The 27,180-nt window shown below is 50.6% G+C and overlaps 2 protein-coding genes across 12 annotated transcripts in view; both read right to left on the bottom strand.

The window, feature by feature from the left end:
* Positions 1 to 48: 48 nt before the first annotated feature.
* SPMIP6 (sperm microtubule inner protein 6) lies at positions 49 to 25,668 on the bottom strand. 6 transcript variants are annotated; one of them, XM_042243088.2, is made up of 7 exons: positions 23,666 to 23,911; positions 15,396 to 15,540; positions 13,181 to 13,311; positions 12,116 to 12,191; positions 11,671 to 11,905; positions 10,407 to 10,493; positions 9,443 to 9,605 (listed from the first exon to the last, which is right to left on the bottom strand). In XM_042243088.2, exons 1-7 carry the CDS (start codon positions 23,798 to 23,800, stop codon positions 9,500 to 9,502), a joined length of 915 nt encoding a protein of 304 aa, XP_042099022.1. In that variant the 5' UTR covers positions 23,801 to 23,911; the 3' UTR covers positions 9,443 to 9,499. The 6 variants fall into 6 exon arrangements, with proteins under 6 accessions (XP_060266853.1, XP_060266854.1, XP_042099023.1 ...); XM_060410870.1 differs by lacking the exon at positions 9,443 to 9,605 and adding an exon at positions 49 to 4,199 and having other exon boundaries at positions 13,181 to 25,668; XM_060410872.1 differs by lacking the exon at positions 9,443 to 9,605 and adding an exon at positions 4,085 to 4,199 and having other exon boundaries at positions 11,676 to 11,905; positions 13,181 to 25,668.
* FAM219A (family with sequence similarity 219 member A) overlaps positions 24,261 to 27,180 on the bottom strand; it is a 60,570-nt gene continuing 57,650 nt past the window's right edge. For 4 of the 6 annotated variants that reach the window (XM_015093068.3, XM_015093070.3, XM_060410885.1 and 1 more), the window contains exon 6: positions 24,261 to 27,180. In XM_015093068.3, coding sequence (XP_014948554.1) covers positions 27,022 to 27,180 — 159 coding nt within the window. In that variant the 3' untranslated portion in view covers positions 24,261 to 27,021. The other 2 variants (XM_015093069.3, XM_015093071.3) reach the window with 1 other exon arrangement.

The following is a 27,180-nucleotide window of genomic DNA, read 5'->3' as shown; positions in this document are numbered from 1 at the left end:
GGAAAAAGTCCATATTGTTTTTAAGCAAGAAAACAAAAACCAAAAAACTATTATAATAGCTTTTATTGAGCACCTACTTGTGCCAGGCACTTTACATACATCTGTGCTTATAATTCTCACAACAACCTGGGAGGTAGGCATTATTATCACCATTTTATAGATGAAGAAACTGAGGCTCAGAGAGGTTAAGCAGCTTACTCAAGGCCACACAGTTTGTAGATGAGTGGCAGAATCAGGGGTGAGTGCTCCTAAAGTTTCACTAGCATTCTTCACAAAGAAAATCGAGGGGGTGGAGGAGTGGGCAAAGAGATGCATTCTCTAGGGGGTGAGGGGCTGATTCTTCTGTCAGAGCTGTTAAGGGAAGCCGGTGCTGCTGCTGCCGCTAAGTCGCTTCAGTGGTGTCTGACTCTGTGCGACCCCATAGACGGCAGCCCACCAGGCTCCCCCGTCCCTGCTGAACTCTGCCCTATTTCCCACCTCCCCACTGCTGGCAAGCCACTCCTTCCCCAGACTCAGCTGCAAAGGCAGAAAAACTCTCTGGCTGCTCTTCTTCGCAAAGAAAAGTAACTAAAATGAAAAATCTTACCCTTTGTGTATATTTGTGGGTGTCATTGTGTGTGGTAGTTTGTGTGCTGAAGCACACCACCACCAAAATAAAAACATCCTTTCCCCACTTCCCTGGGGTTTTTTTTGGTCTTTTTTCCCCCCTATTTTCCCACCCAGCTTGTGGGATTCCTGGCCTGGGGATCAAACCTGCGCCCACTGTGGTGGAAACATGCAGTCCTAACCACTGGACCACCAGGGAATTCCCTAACGTGCCTCCCTTTTAAGCCACACCTCTGCCATGTGTATAGGGAGTGAGGCAGCTGAGAAATCTAGACAGGGCTGTTTATTTTCTACTAGAGTCCCAGGGACATCACCTAGGAAGGGACCAGGTTGAAAGTCAAAACCTCAAGTTTGCTCCCTGCCCCCTCCCTCCAGGCTTATGCAGCCTCAGAGGTATTATGTTAATTCCATAGATCCAGGGACCCGTGATGCCTCTCTCTCTCTCTCTCACACACACACACACACATACACACAGAACACACATACACACAGGTTCTTGAGTTAAGGCACCAAGTCTGGCCTGCATGGCCTTGTGAGTCTTTGCCCATCAGGCAGTGGCCCTGGCCCAGGGCTGAACCATGTGTGTACACAGATGTCTAAGGATGGGGTTAGGAGTCTCTTCCCAAATGAGGGACGATGACGATGGCTCTGTCCTCCCAGCCTTTGGGAGGGGACCACTTGCCTCCTTGTCAGTTGGCCAAGTACCTCCATCCCTTGTCGCCAGCTGGGTGGGACCAGGTCAGCCACAGTTCAGGCAAGTGCTGAGAACTCAGGGCCTGGCACTTTCCAATACCAAGAATGTGCCCTTTCTAAGTGTGGCAGGAGGCTATTTTGGGACCTTCAAGAGGACCAAGCCACCACTTCAGAAGGACAAAGATGGAAGGTGAGGCTTCTTTCTGTGCTTTTCTGTTTTTGCTTTGGCCATGCCACTGTGGTATGCAGGATCTTAGTTCCCCTTCTAGGGATTGAACTCCAGCCCCCTGCAGTGGAAGGATGGAGTCCTAACCACCTGACCACCACGGGAAGTCCCCCTCTCTGTGCGTTTAAAACCCAACTGTGTTTTACAGGAAGAGGGCTGATTTTTTTCCTCTGAGCTCTCTTGCCCCCACCCAAGGGAAGGAGTTTCTGTAGACTGGAGTGCCTGTGGAGAGGAGGGCTCTAACAATTGTGCGTTGGGTGGGGGGGCAGGTGTTGCTCCAGTGTCTTCTCCCCCGCCCCTACAGGAGCCCGTTCCAGCACATTTAGGTCAATTACCCACTTAGTGGGTGGTATAAAGTTGGGGACTTCCGGAGGGATAGACGGCACGGTTGTGATTTTGAGGGTTAAAGGGCTACATGAAGACTAGGGTTAGGGCTGCCAGGCTTCTGGGCCCTGGGCTGGGTCAGGATACCCAGATGAAATAAGCGATCTCGTCCAGGTCAACGGGGTAATCCGTGAGCAGCACTGGTGTCTTGTCAAAAAGCTCACCTTTATAGCTGCGCCACTTGCCTGCGGGCAGGTAGACGTCCCGCTCCTGCTTGCCCGGCTCCAGTACGGGTGCCACGAGCAGCGTGTCTCCGATAAGAAACTGTGAGTCGATGCGGTGCGCCGTCTCATCGCCCGGCGCGATCCACCAGAGGGGGCGCACGATGGGGTCGCCCGTGTCAGTGACCTCACCCGCCAGCTCCAACAACAGTGGTGCCACGAGCGAGGCCCTCAGCGCCGTGAACTTGTGCGCGATGGCCACCACTTCAGCGTCGTACCGCCAGGGTGGAACAGAGAACTGCATAGCTGGCATGAAGGCGGCCACTTCCAGCCAGCGCACGTACAGCTCGCGCTCGGGCACATCGCCGCCGCTGGTTGAGCGCTCAGATACAGCGTTGCCACCCACCATATCGGGCAGGATGAAGGGGTAGCCCAGCATGCTGACAGTGAGCACCGCGGGGATGAGCGAGCGCAGCCCCAGATCGTAGCCCCACACCGAGTCGCGGTCCACCAGGCGGAAAAAGCACGATATGTTCTGGGACTGGTAGCCCACGCGGACCTCGGCCAGCGAGAAGAAGGGCAGCGCCATCTCCGTGTAGCGCCGGCTCCAGATGTTGGGATCAGACAGTGGCCTGTAGGTACTGAAGTCCCGGGGCAAATAGCTGACTTCACCAGCGTCAAACTTGAAGGAGGCCACGGAGTAGCGCGAGCGCAGTCGCCTTAGGTGTCCTTGGAACCAGTCGCGGGCCTCGGGGCGGGTGAAGTCAAGCACCGCGCCTATGCCATTCCACCAGCGCACGAGAGCCGGCAGCCGGCCGGTGGGTTCGCGCACAAACAGCTCCCGCTCCACGCCCTCGCCAAAGCGGGAAGAGTTGTAGTTGACAAACGGGTGCACCCAAAGCGTGACGCGAAAGCCGGCGTCGCGCAGGCGGCGGAACATGTCACTGGCGTTGGGAAACTTGGCCTCGTCGAAGTCGAAGTCGCCGTAGGCAGGAGTGTACATGTCGTCGATTTCCAGGTGGCTGCTGTTGAAGCGGTGCTGACGGATCTGTTGGGCGAAACGCTGCACCTTGTCCTGGTCCACCGCGCGCCCGTACAGCACCCATGTGGACCAGATGGGGTCCCGGAAGGCTTCGGGTGCTGGGACCCTCGACGGCTTGTTGAAATAGCGCCGCACCATGTACTTGTGGATGGAGGTGACGTCCGAGCCGACGCACACGCGGTAACTGAGCTCGGGTGCAGCGGCTCGGCCAGCTGGCGGCTTGTAGGGCGTGTCGTGGTAGCGCGCCTGCAGTCGCAGGGAGCGCTCCGTGCTGTTCCAGCCCAGGTGGAAGGGCACCGAGTCATTGACCTTGATGGCGGCCGCGCGTGACGACAGCCAGTAGCGCTCGAGGATGCCGCCAAAGGCGGCATCGGAGGAGTAGACATCGCTGGTGACGAAGGGCTGCGGCTCCTGCTGGCCGTCCAGGCGGATGGGCCAGTGCTGGGTCTTCATCTCGGCGCCGCCGTACCAGTGCGCCCCAGCATCGCCCAGGAACATGGCGTGCTCCACCGCGCGCCCCGGAGCCGCCTCCTCCCAGCGCACGCGGTAGCACATGACTGTGTCCTTGGGTCGCACGGTCTGGATGAAGAAGTGCAGCGGGCGCCCATCCGCTGTGCGAGAGCAGCCAAGCAGGGCGCCGTCGCGGCTGCAGGAATCCAGGTCCAGGACGCCCGAGCGGAAGGCCAGGCGGAACACCTGCTCGCCCTTCTGGTTGCGAATCGAGAAGCCACCGCGGTTGAGGTCCAGCAGCTCCGCGCGCAGGCGTTCCGCCTTTCGTAGAGAGGCGCTGTAGTAGCACCAGGCCACCACTGCGGCCAACACCAGCAGCAGCCCCAGCACCGCGGAGCCCAGCAGAGGCTTCAGCTCTTTGGACGGCTTGGGCTTGGTAGGGGAAAAGTTGTCAGGCAAGAAGGTGTACATGGTTGTGGCTGTGACGGTCTCAGGAGTCTTACGATCTGTGTGGCTCCCAGAGCGACGGCGGGGGTAGGCCTGGGAATTCTCCTGAGAATTCTGGGGCATCAGCCCCCGGTTAAGGAAGGAGCGGGCAGGGGGGCCACCCGACAAAGCCAATCTGAACCTGGCCGGCCTGATTCAGGAAGGGGAAGAGAGAGGTGGAACTGAGCCTTCTCATTCCATAGTATTTACATTTGCTTCTGTAAGACAAGTGTGTATTTTGGGCAGTTGTATACTGGGACGTCAAGACTTTACTCTTACCAGGATGTTCTGTCTGCACCTTACCTACCCTTTCTCATGGGCACCCTGCTTGCCAAAATTAGTCAGGACTCTGAAAGGGGAGGTAGCTCAGAAGGTAAAGAATCTGCCTGCAGTGCAGGAGACTGGAGCTTGATCCCTGGGTTGGGAAAGTCCCCTGGAGAAGGGAATGGCAACCCACTCCAGTATTCTTGCCTGGAAAATTCCACGGACAGAAGAGCCTGGCCAGCTACAGTCCATGAGGTCTCAAAGAGTGGGACATGACTGAGTGACTAACACTTTCAGTTTCTGAAAGGGGTGGGGCAGATGACATGCATCTCCATTTTCCTGGTGGAAGAACAAATCCAGACAGAGTCAGGGAGCTGTCCAGGATCACAGAATTAATCAGGCCTCCCTGGATCACACATGGGGGCTGTTCAGGATGATGAGAAGGGCAAGGATCTGGAGAAGGCCTAGTTTCCCAGAGTGGTGGCCATGATGTGAGAAGGGAGATAAGCCTGTGAGCTCCTTGAGACCTCTAACACAGTGGTAGGCTGGTTTTCCTATGTAGGAGGGGAAGAGGAGAAAGGAAGGGGAACAGCTCAGACATGGAATTTAATCTTGAGTCAGAAGCCATATTAAATCTGGAGATTAGACAAGATACTTGAAGCCAGACTCAGTCCTAGGGCCTGGTTTCGGGCGGGGGGTGGGGCAGGGTGAGTTTTGGACATTAGGAAAGGTTCAGGAGCCTAGTATGAGGGCTTGGTGGCTTCTCACATCTCCCTCTCTTTGCTCTCAAACTCCCCTCTGCTCTCAGCCATCAGGACCACTGAGTCCCTGTCCCTGCCCGCCTTCCTGCTCTGCTCCCAGCACCCACATCTGTGGGCCGGTTACCTCCTGGTTTTGTCTCCAGCACTCTCCCACTGACCTGTTTGCTCCTCTCCTAGAGAAAGCACTGTTATTTCTCTCCTGTACCACTGCAACACTTCCTCAATAGGCCTCCCTGATTTCAACTTCTTTTCCCCCCAAGGCCTTCTGCTCCCAGATACTAACCTGATCTTTCTAAAGCAGTTATCAGATTACATCTCTCCCTAGTTCAGGGAGCTGCTCAAGACCCCCATGATGTTCAGAAGACTAAGCTTTGCAAATTGAGGCTCAAGGCATCCATGGTCTCACTGTCCTTCTGGTTCCATTTCCACCCAGGCCTATCCTGTGACTACCAACCTCATTCCTTCCTTAACCTAAATCCTTCAGGCCACCTGCTTTAGGAAATTTCACCCACCCATCTTGGGTCAATTTCTTTTCCCCACCCCCAACTCTCTGGCAGTCAGACACCCACTACTACACACATACACTTATGCATACTGTATGCTAAAGACAGATATGACTGCAGAGAAACACAAACTTGGGTGGAGGTGTGTCCCAACCTGCTGTTCAAGCCTACTGACCCTTTCTGTCCCAGCCCTCAGGGCAGAGTCCAACAAAGAAATAGCACCAACCAGGTGCATACACAGATATATATACACTGCCAGCCCGCCAGCTGCCCACCTGCTTCAGCTGGAGGTTGGGGGGGTGGTGGGGAGGAAAGAGGAGACTGACAAACAGTAATTAGACTCCTCCCAGATGCCAGTGTCTGTTTCCAAGTCCCCAGAGACTTCCAAGGACTTTCCAGAATTGCTCAGGGTTCTCACCTCCCCCCACCCCACAAAGACATCATCAAGAATGCCAGATGCAGATCAAAAGTTTGATCCCAGATGTCAATATACAGCTCCCAACAATATCCTCCCCCACCCCCTACCAGTGAGGTTCAATCTTGGGGCCTTATTCTCTGAGCTTCTTCCCCTAAACTCTCAAAATTGGTTAGTTCCAGCTGGTCTAGAACAGCCTCTTACTCCCTTCCTCTCATCCTACACGATTTAGCCTTCAAAATTCCCCCACCCCACTAAGGACTCCCTTCCTGTAGGCATAGGTTAGAAAAGTCCTGGAAAGTGTAGGTAGTAGCCTTTAGCTGATGCCCTTAAGCTAGTGTTAGTCGCTCAGTCATGTCTGACTCTGTAATCCCATGGACTGAAGCCCACCAGGCTCCTCTGTCCATGGAGTTCTCCAGGCAAGAATACTGGAGTGGGTTGCCATGCCCATCTCCAGGGGATCTTTCCAACCCAGGGATCGAGCCCTGGGTTCATTGCAGGCAGATTCTTTACCATGTGAGCCACCATGGACACCCTTAAGCCCTTAAGCTAAGCAAGACCCAAAGCAGGCTTTGGCGGACCAGGCTGCCAAAATTCATTCAAGATAACCAAGGTCCCTTCTGGGCACCTAGGGAGAAAGGGTCTGTATCTAATATAAGAGGGACAGCTCATCCTCAAAACGTTCATATTATGCCGACCCATCTACTGACCCCTGGAGGCATGGAGAGGCCACCAAGGTGTCCTCAAAAGCCTTTTCAAACACTTAGGTTCTAAGAATCTTTACTTACTACAGTTCTGAGGTTGTTTGGTGAAGGACAGAAACCCACAGGCCTTGTGCTGTTCTCCTTAATGCCACCATGGCATCCAACCCTAACAATAATGCTAAACAGGGGGCACAGCAGCGGTGCCACTTTACAGATGAGGAAATAGTGGCCCAAACAGAAAAAGGAGCTTGTTTGAAGTCACTCAGGTAGCAAGGTTTCTTGAGTCCAATATCCCAGTTTAACCCCCACAGGGTAAGTTTTAGGAATGGGAGATAATGATTGGCTATCTGAATGCAGTAGAGGAAAGGAGTTTTGTGGCCAAAGGGGTGGGACAGGCTTCCATTGGGTGGATGTGGGCATGGTGAGGCCTGTCCTCCCAAGGGCTGGTGCTGCTGCTGGCTCCAGAAAGGCTTCTTGGGGTTGGGAAGTGGCAATTTTAACGGCATCTGGTACAGGGACTGTGGTTCCGGTGTTAACGGTGGCCCTGGAGACCCCTGTAATCTGCCGCCTCCGCCATCTGGCCAACCACAGGGTAAAGCTGGTAGGTGGGGGTTTGCCCTAGCCAAGCCTCTCCCCACTTAATGGTCAACCTCAGTCTTGGCTTCCAGCCTCTAGCTGGTTCTAACCGGGAGGGTCAGGCCCAACACAACTGAGGGGAGGCCATTCCACGTTGAGTTGCTTGTCCAACACAATTCCCAGGGGTAGGATGGGGGTGGAAATGTCAAAGGCAACTCGATCCGGGCCCCTCTTCCCGTCCTGCGCAGCGAAGGGATCCGGGGATATCGAGTGACTGAGCCTACAGCCTGGAATACCCTACACCCCCTGCCAATGCTGCAGCTATAATGTGCGAAGGGACAGACTGAGGTCAAGGGGCCGGTCGCCAGCTGGTGACCGCGGCCCAAAAAGGAGTTCAGGTGTCCAGGTTCACCCCACCTACTCTTCTGTAGGAGAGAAAGTGCAGGAAATACTCTCCCCCAGCACCCTCCACCCAAGGTTTTCCCGCGGGGCTCACTCACGGCAGTGACCCCAGAAGTGGGGGTGAAGGGAGGCTACCGCAGATCCCCTCCAAGCTCGCAGAGGTTGAGCTGCTACGGTGCGACCCGCGGCGCTGCCTCGCTGGGGACTGCCGAGGCCGTCCTCAGGCCCCGCCCCCTGGCTGTTCGGCCACGCCCCGGTCATTCGGACTCGCCTAGTCTCGAAGTCCAGCTCCGCCGCTGGCGTCGGACCATCCTCCCACATTGTCACGCGGACTAGAGGCCACGCCTCTTAGACCCTACCTTCCCCCACCTCTGCTCTTTGCCCAGCTCGGGGCAGCTCAGGCCAGCCGCCTGCCTGGTGCTCCCCGGCTCACCCTCCGCTTCACCGCCCCCCCTCAGTCCCCGCCCCACTAGCCTGCAGGCCCGCCCCTGGTGGACTGTGGCTCACCCACACGCGGGCGGGGCTCTGCCCCAGGCCTGCTGGGAAGTGTAGTTCTGGAGGAAAGTGCAGCTGCCGAACGTTATGGCACCCGGCTCCAGTACTCTTGCCTGGAAAATCCCATGGATGGAGGAGCCTGGTGGGCTGCCGTCTATGGGGTCGCACAGAGTCGGACACGACTGAAGCGACTTAGCAGCAGCAGCAGCAACAGCAAGGCTAAATTTGGGATGTGTATGAGAAGGCGCGAGCCTCAGGGTAATGGGGCAGAGCTGGCTCTCAGGATTCCTTTTCCTCCAGGTTTGGGCAGGTTGAGGCCGTCTTGGTATAACGCTCTCATCAGCTCTTTTCCCATGTGTAAAAAGGGAAGGGGAATTCTGGGAAGATCCCAGCGGTTCAATGCAGGTTGGATCCAGTCAAGGACCCCACGGAGTGTAGCTTTTTTCCATCATCCGGGAGGCCCGATCTGTCAGTTCCCACCGGATCAGACCAGCAGTGTCTGAGGTTAGGGACTGGGAAGACCAGATTCTGCTCGGTATTTTGCAAAGTCTTCCCCCACCCACTTCCCTTGGTGACAGCCCTTATAAGTGCCTGTGCTGTGAGGAGGTGGGCGTGCCCCAGCATACACCTGCACCCATGAGGAATGGGGTGAAAAAATACCAAAGACCCTAGAGACTCCAAAACACCCCAAACCTTGCTTCTTGAGGGACAGAGAAACAGGGCTTTGTTGTGTGACTTGAAATGAAAGACTTCTTGGTCATGAAATCTTCCAAAATTGTTCTGGAACCCACCGCTTGGACTTGGGTCAGGGAGGGCAGTAAGGGGTTCTGTGTGGACTTTAGGGTGGCTGTGACAGAAGACTCTGGGGACAGAGATCAAGAGATTGGGTAAGGGACATGGCTTTGACTACAGGATGGAGGATTCTGGTCCACTGAGATAGGGGGGTGATGGGACATCTAGGTTGGAGGATATTGGGGAAATGTCAGTTGTGCCCTCCTGGGATGGGAGGTGAATGGGACCTCCTGAGTGGCTAGGTGGGCCCGTTGGTTTGGGCTCTGGAATGGAAAGGAGGAGGACATGCCCCTCATAGAGCTACTGTTATGTGTCAGGGGGGCACTCAGTGCCACCCATGGGATCTACTGAGATGATGGGGTGGGGAGGGCTCAGTGCAGGATGACTTTGAGAAACTGCATCTCCCCTGATGAGGTGTGGCAGAGGCCTGAGTGACTGACTCCTCATGCCAGCCCTGCTGGGTGAGGACACTGCAGGCAGCCTTTAGGGTGAAGAATTAATTTATTGTTCAGCCCCCTTGGCCCGGCCAGCCCGGGCTTCTACCAGCAGTGGTAGTCAGGATAGGTCTCGGACACAAACTCAGGGTGGACAACATAGTTGTTTCTCTGCGAGCCGCCAGTCTTCTTGAAGTGACTTGTGTCCCATCTGTGGGGAGAGATGGGTCAGCCCTTTTGGACCCTCATACATCTGACTCCAGTTCTCAATGACCTCAGGTACTACTGTTAAATTTTTGATTCCCAATACCCACTTGCTAACATTGATTTCCTACCCTTTAATTCAAAAGCATCAATTGATGCTTTTGAACTGTGGTGTTGGAGAAGACTCTTGAGAGTCCCTTGACTGCAAGGAGATCAAACCAGTCAATCCTAAAGGAAATCGGTCCTGAAAATTCACTGGAAGGACTGATGCTGAAGCTGAAACCCCAATACTTTGGCCACCTGATGGGAAGAACTGACTCATTGGAAAAGACCCTGAGGCTGGGCGAGATTGAAGGCAGGAGAAGGGGATGACAGAGGATAAGATGGCTGGCTGGCTTCACTGGATTGATGGACATGAGTTTTGAGCAAACTCTGGGAGTTGGTGATGGACAGGGAAGCCTGGCATGCTGCAGTCCATGGGGTCGCAGAGTCGGACACAACTGAGCGACTGAACTGAACCCTTTAAGTCAAGCCCTGAATCTAACACCCTGATCTCTTGACTCTAAGCCCCACTGAAGCCCCACTGCCAACCTGTGACTCTTCAATGCCAATCTCCATGCCCTCTCCTGGGGCTCTCATTTAGTTGCCAATTTGACTTCCCCATGGCACTAGCGCCCCCTTGTGTCATTTTCCCGTCGGTGCATTACAGCGAACAGTTCTCACCCCAGCTAGTTCCTGGGTCCCCAGCCACTCAAGGTTACAGCTCCTTTTGTGGTTGCGATTTTGCATGTGTGTGCGCCAGACTTACCTAAGGTTCGGACAGGGGTAGTACGACGGCTGGGGAGTTATAACAGCACATTGCATTCCGGGTCGGTGCTCGCAGGGAGACACACTCCTGAAGGAAGAAACGGTGGGCAGGAAGGAGTTGGGCCTTTTGATTTCTCTCCACACCCCAGCCCAGACCAAGACCCTGAGCAGCGTGTCTTGGTCTGTTCAGGTATCTGTCCTACGGCTCGGAGATCCTCCCCTCCAGCCTCCTGACCCTTCAAGATCTCGAAGTATTGCCTCCGGGAAGACACCTGAAAGTCCCTCTCCCCACAAGGCCGGGTTTCTGCCGCCCAGGCTGGCCACGGAGAACGCTGTACTCTGGGGAGGGTTGGGGGTCCAGTCATTGAGGATCCTGGATCCTCGCTTATCGAGGAGGCGATTTTCTGAGGCTTAAGCACTTTCTCCCTCCTCCATACCCTTGTGAGTGATAAGACCCAGTTTCACTCAATACATCAGGCTCTCTCAGCCTGGGGAGGGACGGGGTGTCCCCACAGGGTTAGGGACAGTGTTCAGGACCCCCTCCCCCTTTCGCAGTTCTCTAGGCAGACGCGGATGTTGGAGTTCTCGCAGGCTCAGCCCGCCTTGTCTAACGCCAGGTGCAGGGAGATTGATGGCAATCTGAGCTTCTGCTGAGCGCCCGAGCCTCAGTTTCCTCCACAATAACACGCGAGGCTGTCTATCTCCAGAGGTGGTACGGGGCTCCGAGGAGGCCAGGACCCTTCTGTTACCCACGCGGTCACCATTTCCTTGCCCTCTCAGAACCCAACGATAACCCTGCCGATGTACCAACCACGAGGCCCAGGAATAGGGGACACTATTCTGAGGACACGTGGTGCTCCGCAAGCTAGAACCTGCGTCTCCAGGGCCTGGTGGCCAGGTTGGGGGCAGGGCCAGCGAGCGAGGGAACGGGATGAAATTGGTGCGCGGGATTTGTTCCTCCAAGAAGCTCTCCAGCGGAGCCTCCAGAAGACAAACAAGAGCCAGGTGGACCTTGAGCCTAGCTGGTTCAGGTCTCTAGCCTCAGCAGTCTGCTCAGGCCATGAGGCCCGAGGAAGGGACAGGGAGGCGCCCAGTAAGGGGACCGCGCGGGCTGGAGGCGGAGTGGGGTCTGACACAGACGCCAGGCAGAGCTAGAAGTGGCGCGGGATGCCAAGCCCGCAGGGGAGGCGGGGCGGGGTAGGGCTGGGCTCTGGGGGCGGGGCTTGTTTGGGGGCGGGGCCCGGCGACGGCGCGGCCCTGCGAACCTTACAGTAGGCAGCTCTGTGCATAAAGGCCGCAGGCGGCGTTCCGTGCAGGGTGGCCCGGAGACGGAGTAGTCCATCCCACGCAGACAATAGTGGCGGCCGGAGCAAGCGCTCTCATATCCCTGAAAGGGCAGGCGGCCCGGCAGCGGGTCCACACACCCGCAGCGGGGCGTGATCTGCGGCAGCGGCTGGTTTCGTGACAGCGAGTTCAGCATGTTCACCACTACCTCGCGCTCTGAGCCCGCGAGCCCCGAGCCCAGAAGACCCAGACACAAAGTCATAGGAACGGCCAGAGAGGAGGTCAGAGACAGGAAGAGATGGAGACACAAACCGAAACAGGGTTACAACCTCTTCAAGGCCCCCAACATTTGTTCTATACTTCGAGGCTCCATCCCTCCGGCCTTCTGGTCTACCCACTTCCCACCGCTTTCCCTCCATCTGTTACCGTAGGCATTGAGTCTCTCCGGTTTAGGAGGATACACCAAGGGCATTCCTCGAACCACTGTCTCCATCCCGGCCTCCTGGAAGTGGCACAAACGCTACCTCAAGTTCTGACCCGGAAGAATTCCTCCCTTGGTGGGTTCTCCCAGAACACCCAGACTAATCCCAGGCCGCGCCTTCTACTCTTCTGCGCTCTGAGTGTTTGGGGTTGTCTCCGGGCAACGCAGTTTATTCCGCCTCCCTGGGGGGTGGGCATGGGGGTGGGGGAAGTGGAGCTGTAGGTGGACCCGGTCTGGACCTGGGTCCCTGACATCCCTGTCTCCGCGTTTGCCTTTGATTTGATCCCTCCTTAATCTAGCCGACTCTGTGTCACTGTGTCTCTCTAAAAGGAGTTTTAAAATATTGCATTGTTGCCTGTCCATCAGAATCATTTAAGGATCTTGTGAAAAATTCTGATTCTTGAGAAAGTTCTAATTCAGAAGGGTTCAGTTAACCTGAGGTCAGCCATCAACCTACAGCTAAGAGCCCCTATTCTAGCCTGCAATCCTCTCATATTCCTTCTTTCTTGATGCCTGAGGTCATGTCCGGACTCTTTCCTATGTCCTTGGAAGACTGTCCTGAATCTCTCTGCTCTGCTGGATGGCCTTGTTCTGCCTCCTTTTGTCCTTGTTATCATCACAAACGAGGGAAGAGAGGAGCAGGTAGACTCAGCTTATCACTGACTCCTTGGCCAGACCACTAGAGAGGGGCCAGGTGGCAAGCTTCAGGAAGGTAGCATGTCAAGGAGTTCACACCAGCCCCTGTCTCCACACAGCCTAGCCAGAGATTAGGACCCTGGAGACCCAGTTGCTAGAGATTGGGATGCAAGGGCCCAGCACAGCTTCACTCCTGAGCTCCCTTGTTTCCTAGGAAACATAAACCCTATTGTCACAAGTGGGAAAAGGCCTTGGAACCTTGGTGGGAAAGGGATGAGAAACTAATGGTGAAATGTCAGACCCTGTGATTTGGGAGGCAGATGGTGGGGGTGCCATCCCAGGCCCCAGGCATCTTTGCTGGGCACAGTAGGTACCTTAGGCAGCCGGGGAAGGTATGTGGTACATTTGTCCCAGCAGTTGTAAGGTCCCATCCTCCATGTGTTATACCGGTTACTGCACAGGTAGTTTGGGTTGCCACACAGGTAGTTTGGGTTGCATTTGTCTGCTTGATCACAGGGGTGGAGATATATAAGACAGGATTACTCCTTATTTTTTTTTTTCTAGGATTACTCCTTATTCTATCCCAGGATCTGGGGAGCCCCTAAATGTCTCTCCTCTGATCCCTACCACAAAGCTGGACTTCCACTAATCTCCCTTAGACCAGAAAAGCCCATCCTGGCCCCACATTTGTCTTAGATACTGAGATGCAGCCTGAATCCCACCTAAAGCAAGCTTCTGAGTGGGGTCTGTGTCCTTTGAGCTGGTTACTTTTCATCCTAGCACCACCCTCTCTGAATCAGCCAACGTGGAAACCCTGGAAATGGGCCTCCTTCCAAATCTTCCCTTCATCTTCCACATGCAGGCTCAAAGTCTGCTTATTCTGCCTCCTTAAAATCACTTGAGTCTATTCCTTCCTCCAATCCCCCATGATCTTACTCCTGTATTTCCGCAGTGCCTAAGCCAGGAGACAATAATGTCATGGTTAATAGAATGGACTCTGCAGACAGACTCCTGTGGTTCTAATTTCAGCTCTGCCAGATATTAATTGTGTGTGACCTTGATCTAGTCAATTTCATCTTGTCTCTGTTTCCTTACTTTTGATATGGGGCTAATAGTACTATCTACCCCATAGGGTTGTTGTGAGATTTAAATAAGTTATCATATGTAAAACACTGAGAACAATGCCTGGCACACAGAAGACTATCATCATCATTATTACTGTGATTATTATTGCTATTCGTCTATTGGTCTTCCTACCTCATTTTGAAATCCTACAATCGAATCTCTACATAGAAACTTTGGCACTTATCATAAATGAAAATCCCCATGTAAAAACCCTCCAAAGCTGCACCCACCCAGTCACCTAAGTCTGTCCTGTAAGTTCCTCTGTGATCCACCCCACTAACAGTGTGAAGGAACACACCTGAGAGATTAGGAAAGCAGGGCTAGGGGCCACAGAGGAAGAGCAGGTGTGTGTACATGTGGGGTAGTGTGTTGGGACTGAGGGGTTCAGGTTGGACGGTTGGACATACTGAGTTTGAAGTGTTTGGGGCCAGTTAGGTAAATCTGATCATAATCAGCTAAAGGAGAGTGGAATTCTGGTGAGAGGTCAAGGCTAGAAATAAAGACTTGGAGTTGTCAGTAATTAAAGTTGTGGGTTAAATTAAATGGTCTCAGGAAAGAAATGAGGGAAGAAGGCTCAGATCAGCACCCCGAGAAACCCTATGTTTCCAGAATGATTAGACAAGAGACCCAGGAAATTGAGGCATCAGAGAAGCTCGTGGGGTTTCACATCTTTCATAAAGTAGAGAGTTGTCAGAGTGATACGCACAAGGTAGGTCTCATAAGGAAAAGACTGAAGAGTCCCATGGATGAGGTAACTAGAACCATACAAGACCAATTTTAATAACATTAAGTATAAGTGTAGGAGATGCAGATTCCCAATTTCAGTTGAACATTAATCAATTCATTCAACAAATACTTAGGAAGCCTGATGCTATTCTGGATGGAGGGGGCCCAGTTCTAAATAAAACAAGACTTTCTTCTTTTTTGGAATGTATAGGGAGACAAATAATAAACACCTAACCAAATAAGAAAAATGATTTCTCATAAGGCATAAGGAGTGACTCTTATTTTCAAGAATTTTGGCTGTTAGGGGGAGGAGCAAGAGATAATTTTTAGGCAGAGGAAAATTAGAAAAGTCTTCCAGGTTGAGGAGAGAGAGGTGTGGTGAGGCAGGGCCACCCAGAAGATGGGAGAAGATGGCACCCAGAATACACATGATGGAATTTGTTTGGAGGAGGCTAATGCTCCCTTCCTTACTCTAGGGATAAGACCAAGGCCTCTTCCAGTTCTTTGACACAGACTGGGAGCTCCCAAAAGGTAGAGCCTGGATCTCCTTCTCCAGGGTCAGGGGTCAGGGTCAGGGTCAGGCCAGATGGTTGGGACTCAAGTTAGAATGGGGGAGATAAGAATAGAAGGCCAGGTTGTGGATGGGGATAAGGACCAGGGTGGAGGTCAGGATTCAAGTTGGGTTCAGGTGTAGGGTCTTTGTTGGGGTCACTGAATGGGTGAGCAGTAAGGCCCTACCTTCCTCTGGACAGAGCCAGTATTTCTCAGGGAAGTAGGGGTGGCTTGGTATGGAACCCTTGCAGCTGTAGTCCTGCACAGCACACTTGAGCATCTTCTGCAGGGCGTCAGGATCCACATGGCGCTGTGCAGTCTGAGTCAGGCCCTGGGCAAGGGAAGAGGGGAAGAGATGGCTAGGTGCATGGAGACCCCAGCCTTGGTATCCTGCTGGACCTAGATTTAACTCTTGAGGTCAGCCCAGGTGGGTGTTCCACCCCTCCCTCTATGCTGGAGGGATATCCAAGCCAGCTTTGCTTGAGTCACCCTTTCTTCCATCTAAGGACTCGGAACCTGATGTTTGCCCTCAGTCAGAATGACTTCCTGATGTTCTCATTCCTGTCCTTTCCCTGACTAGGACTTCTAAGGGCAGAGCTAGGTGTCTTGTCTTCTTTCTTCCAGACTGTGTGCTGCCTGGGCTCAGGGTCTGGGTCTCCCCCGACAGATCAGTAGACCTGTGGTGGAACCTGGAGCCTCAGGACAGGCTGGCTGCCCTGGGAGCTGGCTGCCTTAGGCAGGTGTTTAGGACAGGGAGGACTCTCGAAGAATCTGGCACCCTAAAGGAGATAAAGAATGGGGCCAGAGGGGCACCTACTTTAAAAATCGAATTCTCTGACTCCAGCCTGAGCTGAATTCTGCTGTGGCTCTCATCTTGACACCAGTATTACACTTGACCCTGACATTCACGTTGTGCTATTTTTCATCCTAGCCTGGCTTTTCCCCTGATCTTGGTTCAGACTCTAGGTCCCTCTGCTTCTTGGGGTTCACCTCATCTTATCCTATCACCCCAAATTCCAGATCAAGGTCTCCCTTTGGAGGCTCCCTTCTCCTCAGCTAAATGTAGATTGCCAGGTTAGCTGTGGGCCCATGTCTCTGTAGGCATCCAGGATGAAAGGCAGCTGGGTTACAGAGGTGGGCCACCCAGCAAAGTCAAATACCAGAAAGGACTTCCTCATCATGGGGGGCAGCAAGGTGCTGGGCTGGTGACGTTGCTACCACACTTCCCCCATGTGATCTAAAAAGCAGAGGCTTCTCTTGGCCAGGGGTGAGACCTTGCTGCTCTTAACGCTCCTGCTGCTGCTGCTGCTGCTAAGTCACTTCAGGCCTCTCTGACTCTGTGCGACCCCATAGACGGCAGCCCACCAGGCTCTGCCATCCCTGGGATTCTCCAGGCAAGAACGCTGGAGTGGGTTTCTGTTTCCTTCTCCAATGCATGAAAGTGAAAAGTGAAAGTGAAGTCACTCAATTATGTCCGACTCTTCGCGACCCCATGGACTGTAGCCTACCAGGCTCCTCCGTCCATGGGATTTTCCAGGCAAGAGTACTGGAGTGGGTTGCCATTGCCTTCTCCCCTAGGGAGAGAAGGCAGGGGCTCCTAGGCCCCTGAAAATCCCTTAGCTGAGGGGCTTCTTGGGTCCTGCATGCCAACTGAGGTTTTGTTCTGTGGGCAGATCCTGCAGAGTCATACTCCATATGACTTAGTACTTTCCTAAGTTTTACACACACACAAACACATGCAAGTCCAGACACATAGATCTGTGCACCCAGATACACTCATAGCACACATACAGATGTACATCTATGCAAACACAGTCAGACATGCTCACAAACCCACAGACGTGTGCGCTCGTGTGTACGTGTGCGCTCGTGCATGCACGCGCGCATACACACGTAGTCATTTAAAAGAACCCACAGATATCTTCAATGTTTCCCTTTAGGGCTTTCCTCAGATATTTATTATCTTTGTTTGTCTGTTCATGAATTGGAGACTATAAAGACTAACTGAAGGCTTCGAGCTGTGGATGGGCATCATTGTAGGCTGATCTGGCTAGACTATTTGTTGCAAACTCTGTCAGTATCTGTCTTTTCTCTTGGGTTGATCAGATCTCTCCGAAGAGACTCTTTCAATCTTTGGCTTGAGAGTTGTACCTGGCTGCCAGTGTTTTGAGAACCTAGTGGAGAATAGGGCTGGTGGGGGGTTTTAGCATTCAGCATATGGAGGTTCACCTGTTTTCAATATGGTACCCTGACCTTAGCTGGGCCTGGAATTCCCAGTCCTGAGATCCTTGCCAGAAAATAAGCCTTCTGACTTTTGCAGAGATGAGCAAGTAGTCACCCTATGGCATGGAGTAGAGGAGGGAGTTAGTGGTTTTAATTGTTTCTTTTTATTTTGTTAAAGCCAAGCATTATGCAGGATCCTAGTTCCCAAATGCCACCAGCCAGGGATCAAACCTGTACACTCTGCATTGGCAGCATGGAGTCTTAACCACTGGACCACCAGAGGAGTCCCTTTAATGGCTTTTTAACAGCGTTCAAATCATTGTTTCGGCCTTGGTCTTGTCCCATCTTAGTTTCAAAGAAGCCTAATATTACTAATTTCTGAACCTTTTGAAAATTCCGTAGTTTTAAACTGAATTATGCCTTGTGTTTCCCACTATTCGCTTTGGATTCAGCTTTCTCAGAACTGTGGACAGTTACTTAACTATCACACTTTCCAGCTTCTGAAATTTTGTTGTCATTGTCCCACTTTTCACTATTTTTGTGAACTGATGTCTTAAATGTCCACTTATTGTACTTTTAGAGGAGTTTTAGGAAGGGGTCAAAACATGTGCTCAATCTTAACGGAGAGAATCCTTTATACATTCTACATATTCTTTTGTCAGTTACATGTTGCAAATATCATCTCTCAGTTTATGGCTTATATCTTCATTTTCTTTTTGGTGACTTTTGATGAACATAAGTACTTAATTTTAATATAACTGAATTTATTAATCTCTTAGGTAGTGCTTTTGTGACTTAGGAAATCTACCCATAATCTAAAATAATGGAGATAATATATAATTTCTTCTAAAAACTATACAGTTTTACTTGCTATATTTAAGTCTTAATTTGTCAGGAACTGGATCTTGTGCTTGGGGTGAATTAGGGATCAATTTTATTTTTAATCTACATGGGTAATCAATTGTCTCATTGAGTAATCTACCTTCTCCCACAAATTTTTAAAAGTATTTATTTACTTGGCTGTGTTGCGTTTTAGTTGCGGCACACGGGATCTTTTGTTGTGGGGTGGGGGCTTCTCTAGTTGCAGCATGTAGGCGCCAATGAGGGCACCAGCTGGGTAGTTGCAATGTGCAGGCTTATTTGCCCTGCAGCATGCGGGATCTTAGTTCCTCAACCAGGGATCAAACCTGCATTCCCTGCATTGGAAGGTAGATTCTTAACCACTGGACCAGCAGGGAAGTCCCTCCCACATATTTGCAAAGCTACCTCATCCTGATACATCTTTTCCCATAGCTTTAATTTCTTTAAAAAAATTTTTTTTAATGTATGTACAATTTTTAATATTTATATTTATTTATTTATTTGGCTGTGCTGGTCTTAGTTGTGACATGTGGGATCTTTAGTTGCAGCATGTGGGATCTAGTTTCCTGACCAGAGATCAAACCCAGACCTCCTGTATTGGGAGCACAGAGTCTTAGCCACTGGACCACCAGGCAAGTCCCTCCATAGCTTTACTTTCAATCATCTCTGTTGCATATTGTTTCTATTTATGTGTGGCTCCATTTCTGGTCTATTTTATTCCATTAATCAGTTTGTATATCCCTTCAGTAATACTATGCTTTACGAATTTCTGTAGATTGGTAATAAATATTATTATCTGATAGAGCAAGTCCTCATTTTCTTCAGGTGTGTTTTAGCTAGTCTTGGGCCTTGGCTCTTCTCTATAAATTTCAGAAACAGATTGATAAATTCTTCGAAGAATCTTATTCAGATTTTAATCAGAATTGTATTGAATCTCTATGTTAGTGACTTTTCCTCTCCAAGAGCATGCTATGCCTCTTCATTTAAGTATTTTCTTAAAGTATTCAAAGTTTTATAATATTACCCATACAGTTTTGCATAGACTGTTATTTATTTCTACTAAGTTTTACTCTTTGGTGCTCAATTGATATATACTTTAAGATTATGCTTCCTAAACACTTGTTTTTGATGTAAAGAAATGTGGTTGACTTATCTTATATTCATCTGACTTTCTAAATTATCTTATTTGAATAATTTTCAGATTCTATATGTACAACTGTATCATCTGTGAATAATTGAATAATGACAGTTTTTATAAAAATTCCTTTCCTATCCTTGTATCTTACATGATATTTTTTTCCAATATACAATTTACACGGTATTGTTTTCCAATATTTTGGTTCTTTCTTTAAATTTTACAAGCTAAAATCATTATAATGATTTTCTGTAGACAATTTTGCTTAAATTTATCTTATTTACCAATTTCTTAGCTCATCCTTCCTTCTTGTATCTCAAATTTTCCTTTTGTGATTAGTTCCCTTTCCTCAAAGTATATCCTTTAGAAATTCTTTTATAGTAGGTCTTATGATAGTAAATGTTTTAATTTTTATTTGCCTGTAAGTGTCTTTATCTTATTTATTTATTGGTGTTGAAAGGAAGATGCATTGAAAATAATTTCTCTCTGCATGTTTTTAAGGTCATCTCTTATGCTGGTGTTGTGCAGCTTTGGATGAGTTACCTAAGAATCCGTGGATTCATTTCTTGTTAGTTGTGGAAAATTCAGAGCCTTTTCCTCTTTGGATAATTCTCCTTTCTGCTCTTTCATCCTAGGACTCTGAGTAGTTGTGTGAGATCTTCCCCTTCTTTCATGTTGCTTAATGTTTCTTCCATATTTTCTCTCTGTCTCTCTGTGCTGCATTCTGGAAAATTTATTTCATTCTTTCACTTTGCTGACACTCAATTTTTTCTTTTTTTAAATTTTGGCTGTGCCTGGTCTTTGTTGTGGCATGTGGACTCGTCATTGTGGCACGTGGGCTCCTCTCTAGCTGCTGTGTGCAGACTTAGCTGCTCCACTGGCATGTGAGATCTTAGTTCCCTGACCAGGGATTGAACCTGAGTCCCCTGCATTGGAAGGCAGATTCTTAACCACTGGACCACCAGGGAAGACCCTCACTGACACTCTTAAGCTGTGTCTAATTAGCTCTTTAACTCACCCATTGAGTTTTTGGTTTTAATATATATATCTTTTATTTCTAAAATTTCTATTCATTTAAAAATTTGTCCTTTTAAGAACATAACCTCTTATTTCTTGCTCTTTTTGATGATTTCACACTTCATTTTTAAAGACTCGTAATTATTTTGTATTCTTTGTTAATTCCAATATCTTATGTCCTTGGAGGTTTAAGGCTGTTGCTTATTGTTTTTACTGCCTCTGTCGTATGGTGGTTTGTTTCCTTTTATCTCTTATTATGAGCTCAGATTTGAATGACTGTACTTTGAAGGGTACCTAGAGACCTACATTGAAGATATTTTCCAACACAGAATATATATACATGTTTGTGGGGGTGGGGTGGGGGCAGGGAGCCAGGGATCATTGGATTTTCTGGTTCAGTTTGAGAATTACAGGTTTAGGTTGCTCCATCTTGCAGCTAGCTTAAGGCTTAAACTCCTGCTTGTAGTACTGATAGTGGCATTTGTTCTCAGGGCAATCCTGTCATCTTAGTATACTTACCACTCATCTCCACTGACAGTCCAAAACAAAATAAAAATTAATTTTTATGCAAGACCTAGTTGTTTGGAACCAGGAGCGTCCTTCAGTTTTAGACCACCATACTGTCAGAAGCAGAAGCCTTTTCTTTCATTATTAATCCTACTGCTATCTAACTTTCATTCCTTTCCACTCAACGAAGCTGTATAGTCAGGTGGCTAAGGGTTACTACAGCCAAGAGATCCCTTTCTGTGCTGACAACATTTGATACTGAGCTTTGTCTAATAATACTGTCTTTGTTGGTTTCTCTTGGATTTTTCCTCCTATCACTCTGTCTCCTTTCATGGCTCTTATTCCTTTACCTACCCCCTGAATATTGATGTTCTCCACAGTTCTGTCCATTTTCTTACTCTTTTTCAGCAATCTGAATTACTCCTATGGTTTTAGCTACCACCTATGTGTTGATTTCAAAATCTATGTCTGTAGCCCGGACCTCTTTTCTTTGCTTCGGATAAGTATATCCAGCTACCTATCAGACATCTTTACCTGGAAGTCCTTGAATATTTTTGCCCCCAGAAGAACCCCAAACCTCTCTCTAATGTGCATTCCAAATCTCAGTTGGTAGCACTGCCATTCTTCTAGTTTTCCAGAGCCCTAAACCCAGGAGTCATCCTAATCTCTCTCATCTTCATATCCAGATGGTGACCAAGATGTGTTGACCTACTTCCTAAAAATTCTCTCGTAATGAGTTTGGAAAAGCAGGCAGGCATTTTCATATCTTGCTGGTGGGCGTGTTGATTATTATGACCTCATCACAGCAATCTGAAGAATATATCCAAAGTTTCTTAGATGTGGCCTTTCTCCCAACAGTTTCATATCTATGAATTTATCCTAAGAGAACAGTTGATGTACACAAAGAATGTACAAGAATGACTATACTAGCAAACTTTTATAAGCAATCTAAGTTTCCAATAGTATAAAATTCCTGAACTATATTTTGGTACATTCATAAAGTAACACACCATACAGTTATTAAAATTACATTATTGAATATTTTTGACACAGGAAAATGTACTTGATAGATGGTTTTGCAGAAAAAGCAAGATTCAAAACATGGTATACAACATGACACCAACTTCATAAATTTTTTTGCTTCCTGAAAGGGCACAGGGTAATAAATTACCAGTGGTTATTCTAGGTAGTGAGAATTATAGGACTTTTTCTTTGGGCTTCTCTTAGTTGTCCCCATTTTCTGCATTGAGCATATATTTATTTTGTAATTACAAAAATAATTTTTAAAATGTCCTCCTATTCAACAAATTCCCCTTTTCACTGCTACAGACTCTCCTTATCTCCCACCTACATCCTCTCCCCTTATCCTTCACCATCTCATGGGGCTTCCTGCCCTCAGTCCCAGTCCCTTCAATCTCCTGCCTCTGTGGCCAGAGTTGCTTACAATCCAAGCATGATACTCCCAGGATCAAAAACCTGGAGCATTATGACCACATTTCGCAACACAACCTGTGGCTCTTCATGGTTTGCAGGCTCCTCTCTTACCGTAGGGCTGGTTCCTCTCTCTGCTCTAGTCCTTAGTAACTGGTGGGTCCCCGCCCCGGTGTGGCCCTTTTTTATATCTCTTCTGCTCGAAATGTCCTCCTCCTGGCTCTCTTTTTTAAAATCAATTAATTTATTTTTTTGACTGCGCTGTGTCTTTGTTGCTATGCACAAGCTTTCTCTCGTTGCAGGCTTAGTAGTTGTGGAGCACGAGCTTAATTTCTCCGTAGCATGTGGAATCTTCCTGGACCAGGGATTTAAACTGTGTCTCCTGCACTGGCAGGTTCATACTTAACGACTAGCCCACCAGGGAAGTCCCTCCTGGATCTCTTAGTAGACCTGCCCTTCAGGTCCCTGGAGTGAGCTCTTCTTTCTGATTCTTCTACCAGCACAAGCCTCTGCTGTTGCACGTTTCACATTGGGCATTTTGTTCCTTTCTTGCTGAGAGCTCCTCAGAGGCAGGGCCTGGCCCTTCATGGTTGTAACTCTACCATACCTGGCACACGTAAGTACTCAGCAAAGTTGTGTTGGATGGTACACACAGATTATCTTCCGTGGGCAGAGTCACAATTAGACTCACACATCTCCTCTCCATTTTGTGAAGCTGCGCACCTCCATTTGGCCGCCTGTCTTCCACCACAGGAGACTGTGACATGCATGCATAAAAACATGCCTGTAGGCGCAGCCCACAGGCAGCCTTAGGGCCTTTGCACTTTCTGATCACTCTGCCTGGAATCCTGTGCTTTCAGTTCCTCACATAGCTCAAAGGTGAGCTAGTTGTTGCTCACTTTTCCAGTCTCAACTTAATATCACCTTGAAAGAGAGAGAGACCTCTTCCATCACTCTCAATATAAGTAGCTCTCTCTTACTTTTCATTTCCAGTACCATGTTTATTTCCTTTACAGAATTTTGGACAATCTTGTTTATTTCTTATCATCTGTCTCTCTCCATTCCCTATCCTGGTGGAGTAGCAAGGTACCCTGAGGGCAGGATCTTGTACTACTTTATATATATTAGAAGTTCTATGCCTAAGCAAATGAATCATATACACACAAAACTACAAATAATTACAAACACACAATGACAGCCACACCATCAGTCATCCAGACACCCACAGCCATACATTCTGGACTGCACTCCCCCAAATCTCCCACACCAGCTTCCCACTTACCCGGGTCACAAACTTGTTGGCTTCCCAGGCCCACAGAGGTGGGTCCTTGTAGACCTCCTTGATGGAGGTAGGGGCCCTGTAGGAGTCACTGTAGGTGCTGATGGGGGTCTTGGTCTTTCGGGAAAAGAGGAACATAGTGGGGTCTGGGGGACGCCGTCGTGGGCTTTACCTACCAAGGGCTCCTGCAAGACATCAGTGACCACCCCTTCTTTCCCAGACAGCCCAGCAGGTACCCCTAGCTGCTGTGACCCCCTCCTGTGGAGGGTCTCTCAGCTTCCCTCCCTCACAGCCTTCTTGCTCCTACCCCACCCTGATTCCCTCTCTACGATGGGCACTGCCCATTATGATATCATCTGGCTAGCCCCATCTCCGGGGAGGTGACGATTGACTCCCCACCCCAGTCTCTTCCTGCCTTCAGCCTCTCAAAAGGGCCCAATTTCCAAGAGTTCACAAGGTCCCCGGAGACCTTCTAGGCCAAGCTTCTCACTGTGGTGAAGAGGAATGGAGATTCCGAGGGGTCGAGTTCAGAGGGTCAGTTCTCTGCCCTCCCCGGCCCATCTGCCCCTGGCCCCGACCCCAGGTAGGGAGCTGAGGCTAGCTTGTTTGATGCTTTTAATATCATTATTTGTGTTACACGATACACAACCAAGGATGATGGTCAATACTGCGATGGAAATGTTAAAAAAAATAATATACACGGCTCATGTCTTCCACACACCTTCCTGGAAATAAATTAGTGAGCACGGAGAAACCTGGCTGGGTGGCAGCCAGTGCTGAGGGCAGGGAGTGTTAAGGCAGTATCTACAAGGGGGAGGGCGGCAGGGGCAAGCCAAGGCCTCCGTTCTCCCCTCCAACCTCCTGGGTAGGAAGGTGGGAACTGCGCACTCTCCCTACACCCAGAGGGTGCTAGCCACCAGCTTCCTACTTCTCTCCACCACATGGCCTCAGCGAGAAGCCCCTGTCTGCCAGAGGATTAGGTATATCTTGTGGGGAGGGAGCCTTTCCCTTGTTCCTCAGGGCCAGAGAGGTTGAGCAGTGGGCCAGATTCACACGGCATGTCAGCAGCAAAGGCAGCAGTCTAAGTGAGCCCTGGTGGGGGCCCTGCCTGGAAAAGAGGAGGCACCTGTGTTCTTGAAGGGTGAGTCAAGGAGCCTGGGGTGGTGGTAGTAGGAAGCACGGCTCTGGTGCCCAGATGACAGGGGGTGGGTCTGCTGAGCAGGGTGGGAGCAATGGGCTCAGATGGGGGCCAGTCTGGGCCATATGAGTCCTGCAGCTGACTTCTCTGTCCTTTGCCTCCACTTGGCATTTCCTCATCATCTAACCAGGGTCCCTGAACTAAGAGGAGGTGGGGTTGGGTTGGAGAAGTTGAGGGGAGCTGGCAGCCCCTGGGTGTGGTGCAGGGAGAGGTGATACCCTCCTAAGCCAGCAGCCTTGCTCTCTCTTCTCTCTGCCCTCTCCCCTTTCCAGCCTCCCAGGACGGCAGCCAGGGACTGGGCTGTGGGTTTGGCCTGCGCACACTTGCAGCATGTGAGTGGTATGTATTAGAGTGGACTGGCCAGCATGTGTGGGATGGGGTCAGCCTGAGGAATGGCCCTGGGATATGGGGTTCAAGGAGCAGAGACCTGAGCGGGTGTAGGCCATCTGTGCTTTCATTTTTCTTCACTTGGGGGCAGGTCTGCATTGCCCAGGCCCAGGAGAGGGCCTTGGTTCCCTCCTCCCTCTTGATTTTCATCCTCAGCTTTTCTGGCCACCACCCCCGCCCCTCCACCAGTGAGTAACAGTGGCAGAAGCAGCAGTAGATACATGCATTCTGACTCTCACACACCCCATAGATACAGCTATACACTGTATGCAGCTACACACATAGGTACAGTTACACACACAGGTACAGCTACACACACAATAGATACCCACATATACATATACATTCACAGACACACACTCACATCCCCCCAAAGACCCACATGTATTCAGACATACACAGGTCCCATAGGAACTTCCCCCTCTTTTCTCCACACAGACATGCAGCTCAGGAAGACCCCAGGTATACTTGAAGACTCCCAGAGACCTCCCTATCCACCTCCAAGGAAATTCCTACAAAGAAATTTCTTCAGGTTTGAAATAACCTTCCAAATAATTTCAGATGCTGCTCACTATGCCGTGGAGGAAACAGAAGGCCAGAGAACGTAACTGACTTGTTGGAGGTAAGAGGAAGCGTGCCTGAGCGAGGACCAGAACTCAGACTTCTGACCCCCAGCCCAGGGCTGTCGGTCCACTGAACTGCTGAGCAGCCTCTCACGCTGTTAACAGGTCACACAGTCATTTCCCCACCACGGTCACCACAGTTATCTAGAGAGACAGGCCCAACCTAGAGATGCAGACACACATTCTGACAGCTCCAGGTACGCACACACTCTGCCAAGCCATCCCTACCATACACTTGCTGCCACTGTATTCTCCCAGGCTTGCTTTCTTGAAGATTCTTCCTGGGAAGCAGCCTCTAGGACCTTGTGCTAGAGTAAGACCACAATGGGGCTTTTGAGGCCAGCCTTACCTCCTGCTTCCAGCCCAGGACAGATGAACAGAACAGAAATGTGGGGGGCAGGGGAAGGGGTGCAGAGAGATAGATGTTAGTTAGGGGCAGCTGAGGACGGATCATACCACCAAAACTCTGGCTGTCTCTAAGGCCCACCTCACCCGCCACGCAATCCAGACAGCAAGGAAGGAGGTGAATGGGGCAAAGAGGAAGAAGATGGCAGTGATCCGATGGATGGGGGACAATATCCCACTGGGCAGCTTTGCCAGACTTCCCATCTGGAGATGAAGGGAGAAACGCAAATGGTACATGGGCCAGCAAGGGAGCATGTGGAGGCGGCTCTGTGGGGCTGGGCCCTGACCCTGTCGGCCTGGACCTTTCTCCCTCCCAGCCCCTTTCCTTGGCTGGTGCTGGGGGTTCCTGGCTTCACTGGGGTGGAGCCAAACCCTGGCTTTGTGATCCTGCCCCTTACTCATTACTGTTAGCCTCCACGAAGTCCAGTCACCACTTTCCTCCACCAGACAGGCTTCGGGGAGGGGGCAGGATGCTGGGCAAGGTCCCCCAGGTAACTGAACAAACAGCCCTCCCCTCCTCAGCCCCCCTGGGTGGAGAGAGACCCGGTTTTGGTTTCTCCGGCTCCATGAACACACAGAGGTACACGTCCTACCATAGGAGGAAGCAATGACTGTTACGAGGTTGGCGGCTGTAGGGGGCGCAGGGCCCCGGGGGGCAGGTGGACGAGCAGGGGAGGGGTTGGCCCCTGCCCAGTCCAAGCTGGCCCCTGGCGGCCCCACCCCGGCGGCCGCAGCGGCCCTGCCCGCTACTGGATGTGGCAGGCGGTGGAGGACGTGGCCTGGCAGCACATGCAGGTGGGGTTCACGGACTTGGGGGGGATGAGGTCCAGGTCCTCGTCGTCAGGGATCTCATCTAACCGGTAGCCGTCCTTCAGCAGCTGGATGTTCAAATCTTGGTTGATCTG

Source organism: Ovis aries, chromosome 2, assembly GCF_016772045.2.
Source record: "Ovis aries strain OAR_USU_Benz2616 breed Rambouillet chromosome 2, ARS-UI_Ramb_v3.0, whole genome shotgun sequence".
Taxonomy (NCBI): Eukaryota; Metazoa; Chordata; class Mammalia; order Artiodactyla; family Bovidae; genus Ovis; species Ovis aries.
This window is presented reverse-complemented; position numbering and strand designations above follow the sequence as displayed.

Coding starts and splice junctions, on each gene's coding strand:
- SPMIP6 (XM_060410870.1), bottom strand. CDS start 13,237: ATGGGACCTTACAACTGCTGGGACAAATGTACCACATACCTTCCCCGG. Junction 12,192..13,180: donor ACCTTCCCCGGCTGCCTAAG/GTACCTACTGTG, acceptor TGCCACTTCCAG/GAGGCCGGGATGGAGACAGT. Junction 10,494..11,670: donor ACAGAGCTGCCTACTGTAAG/GTTCGCAGGGCC, acceptor TTCTTCCTTCAG/GAGTGTGTCTCCCTGCGAGC.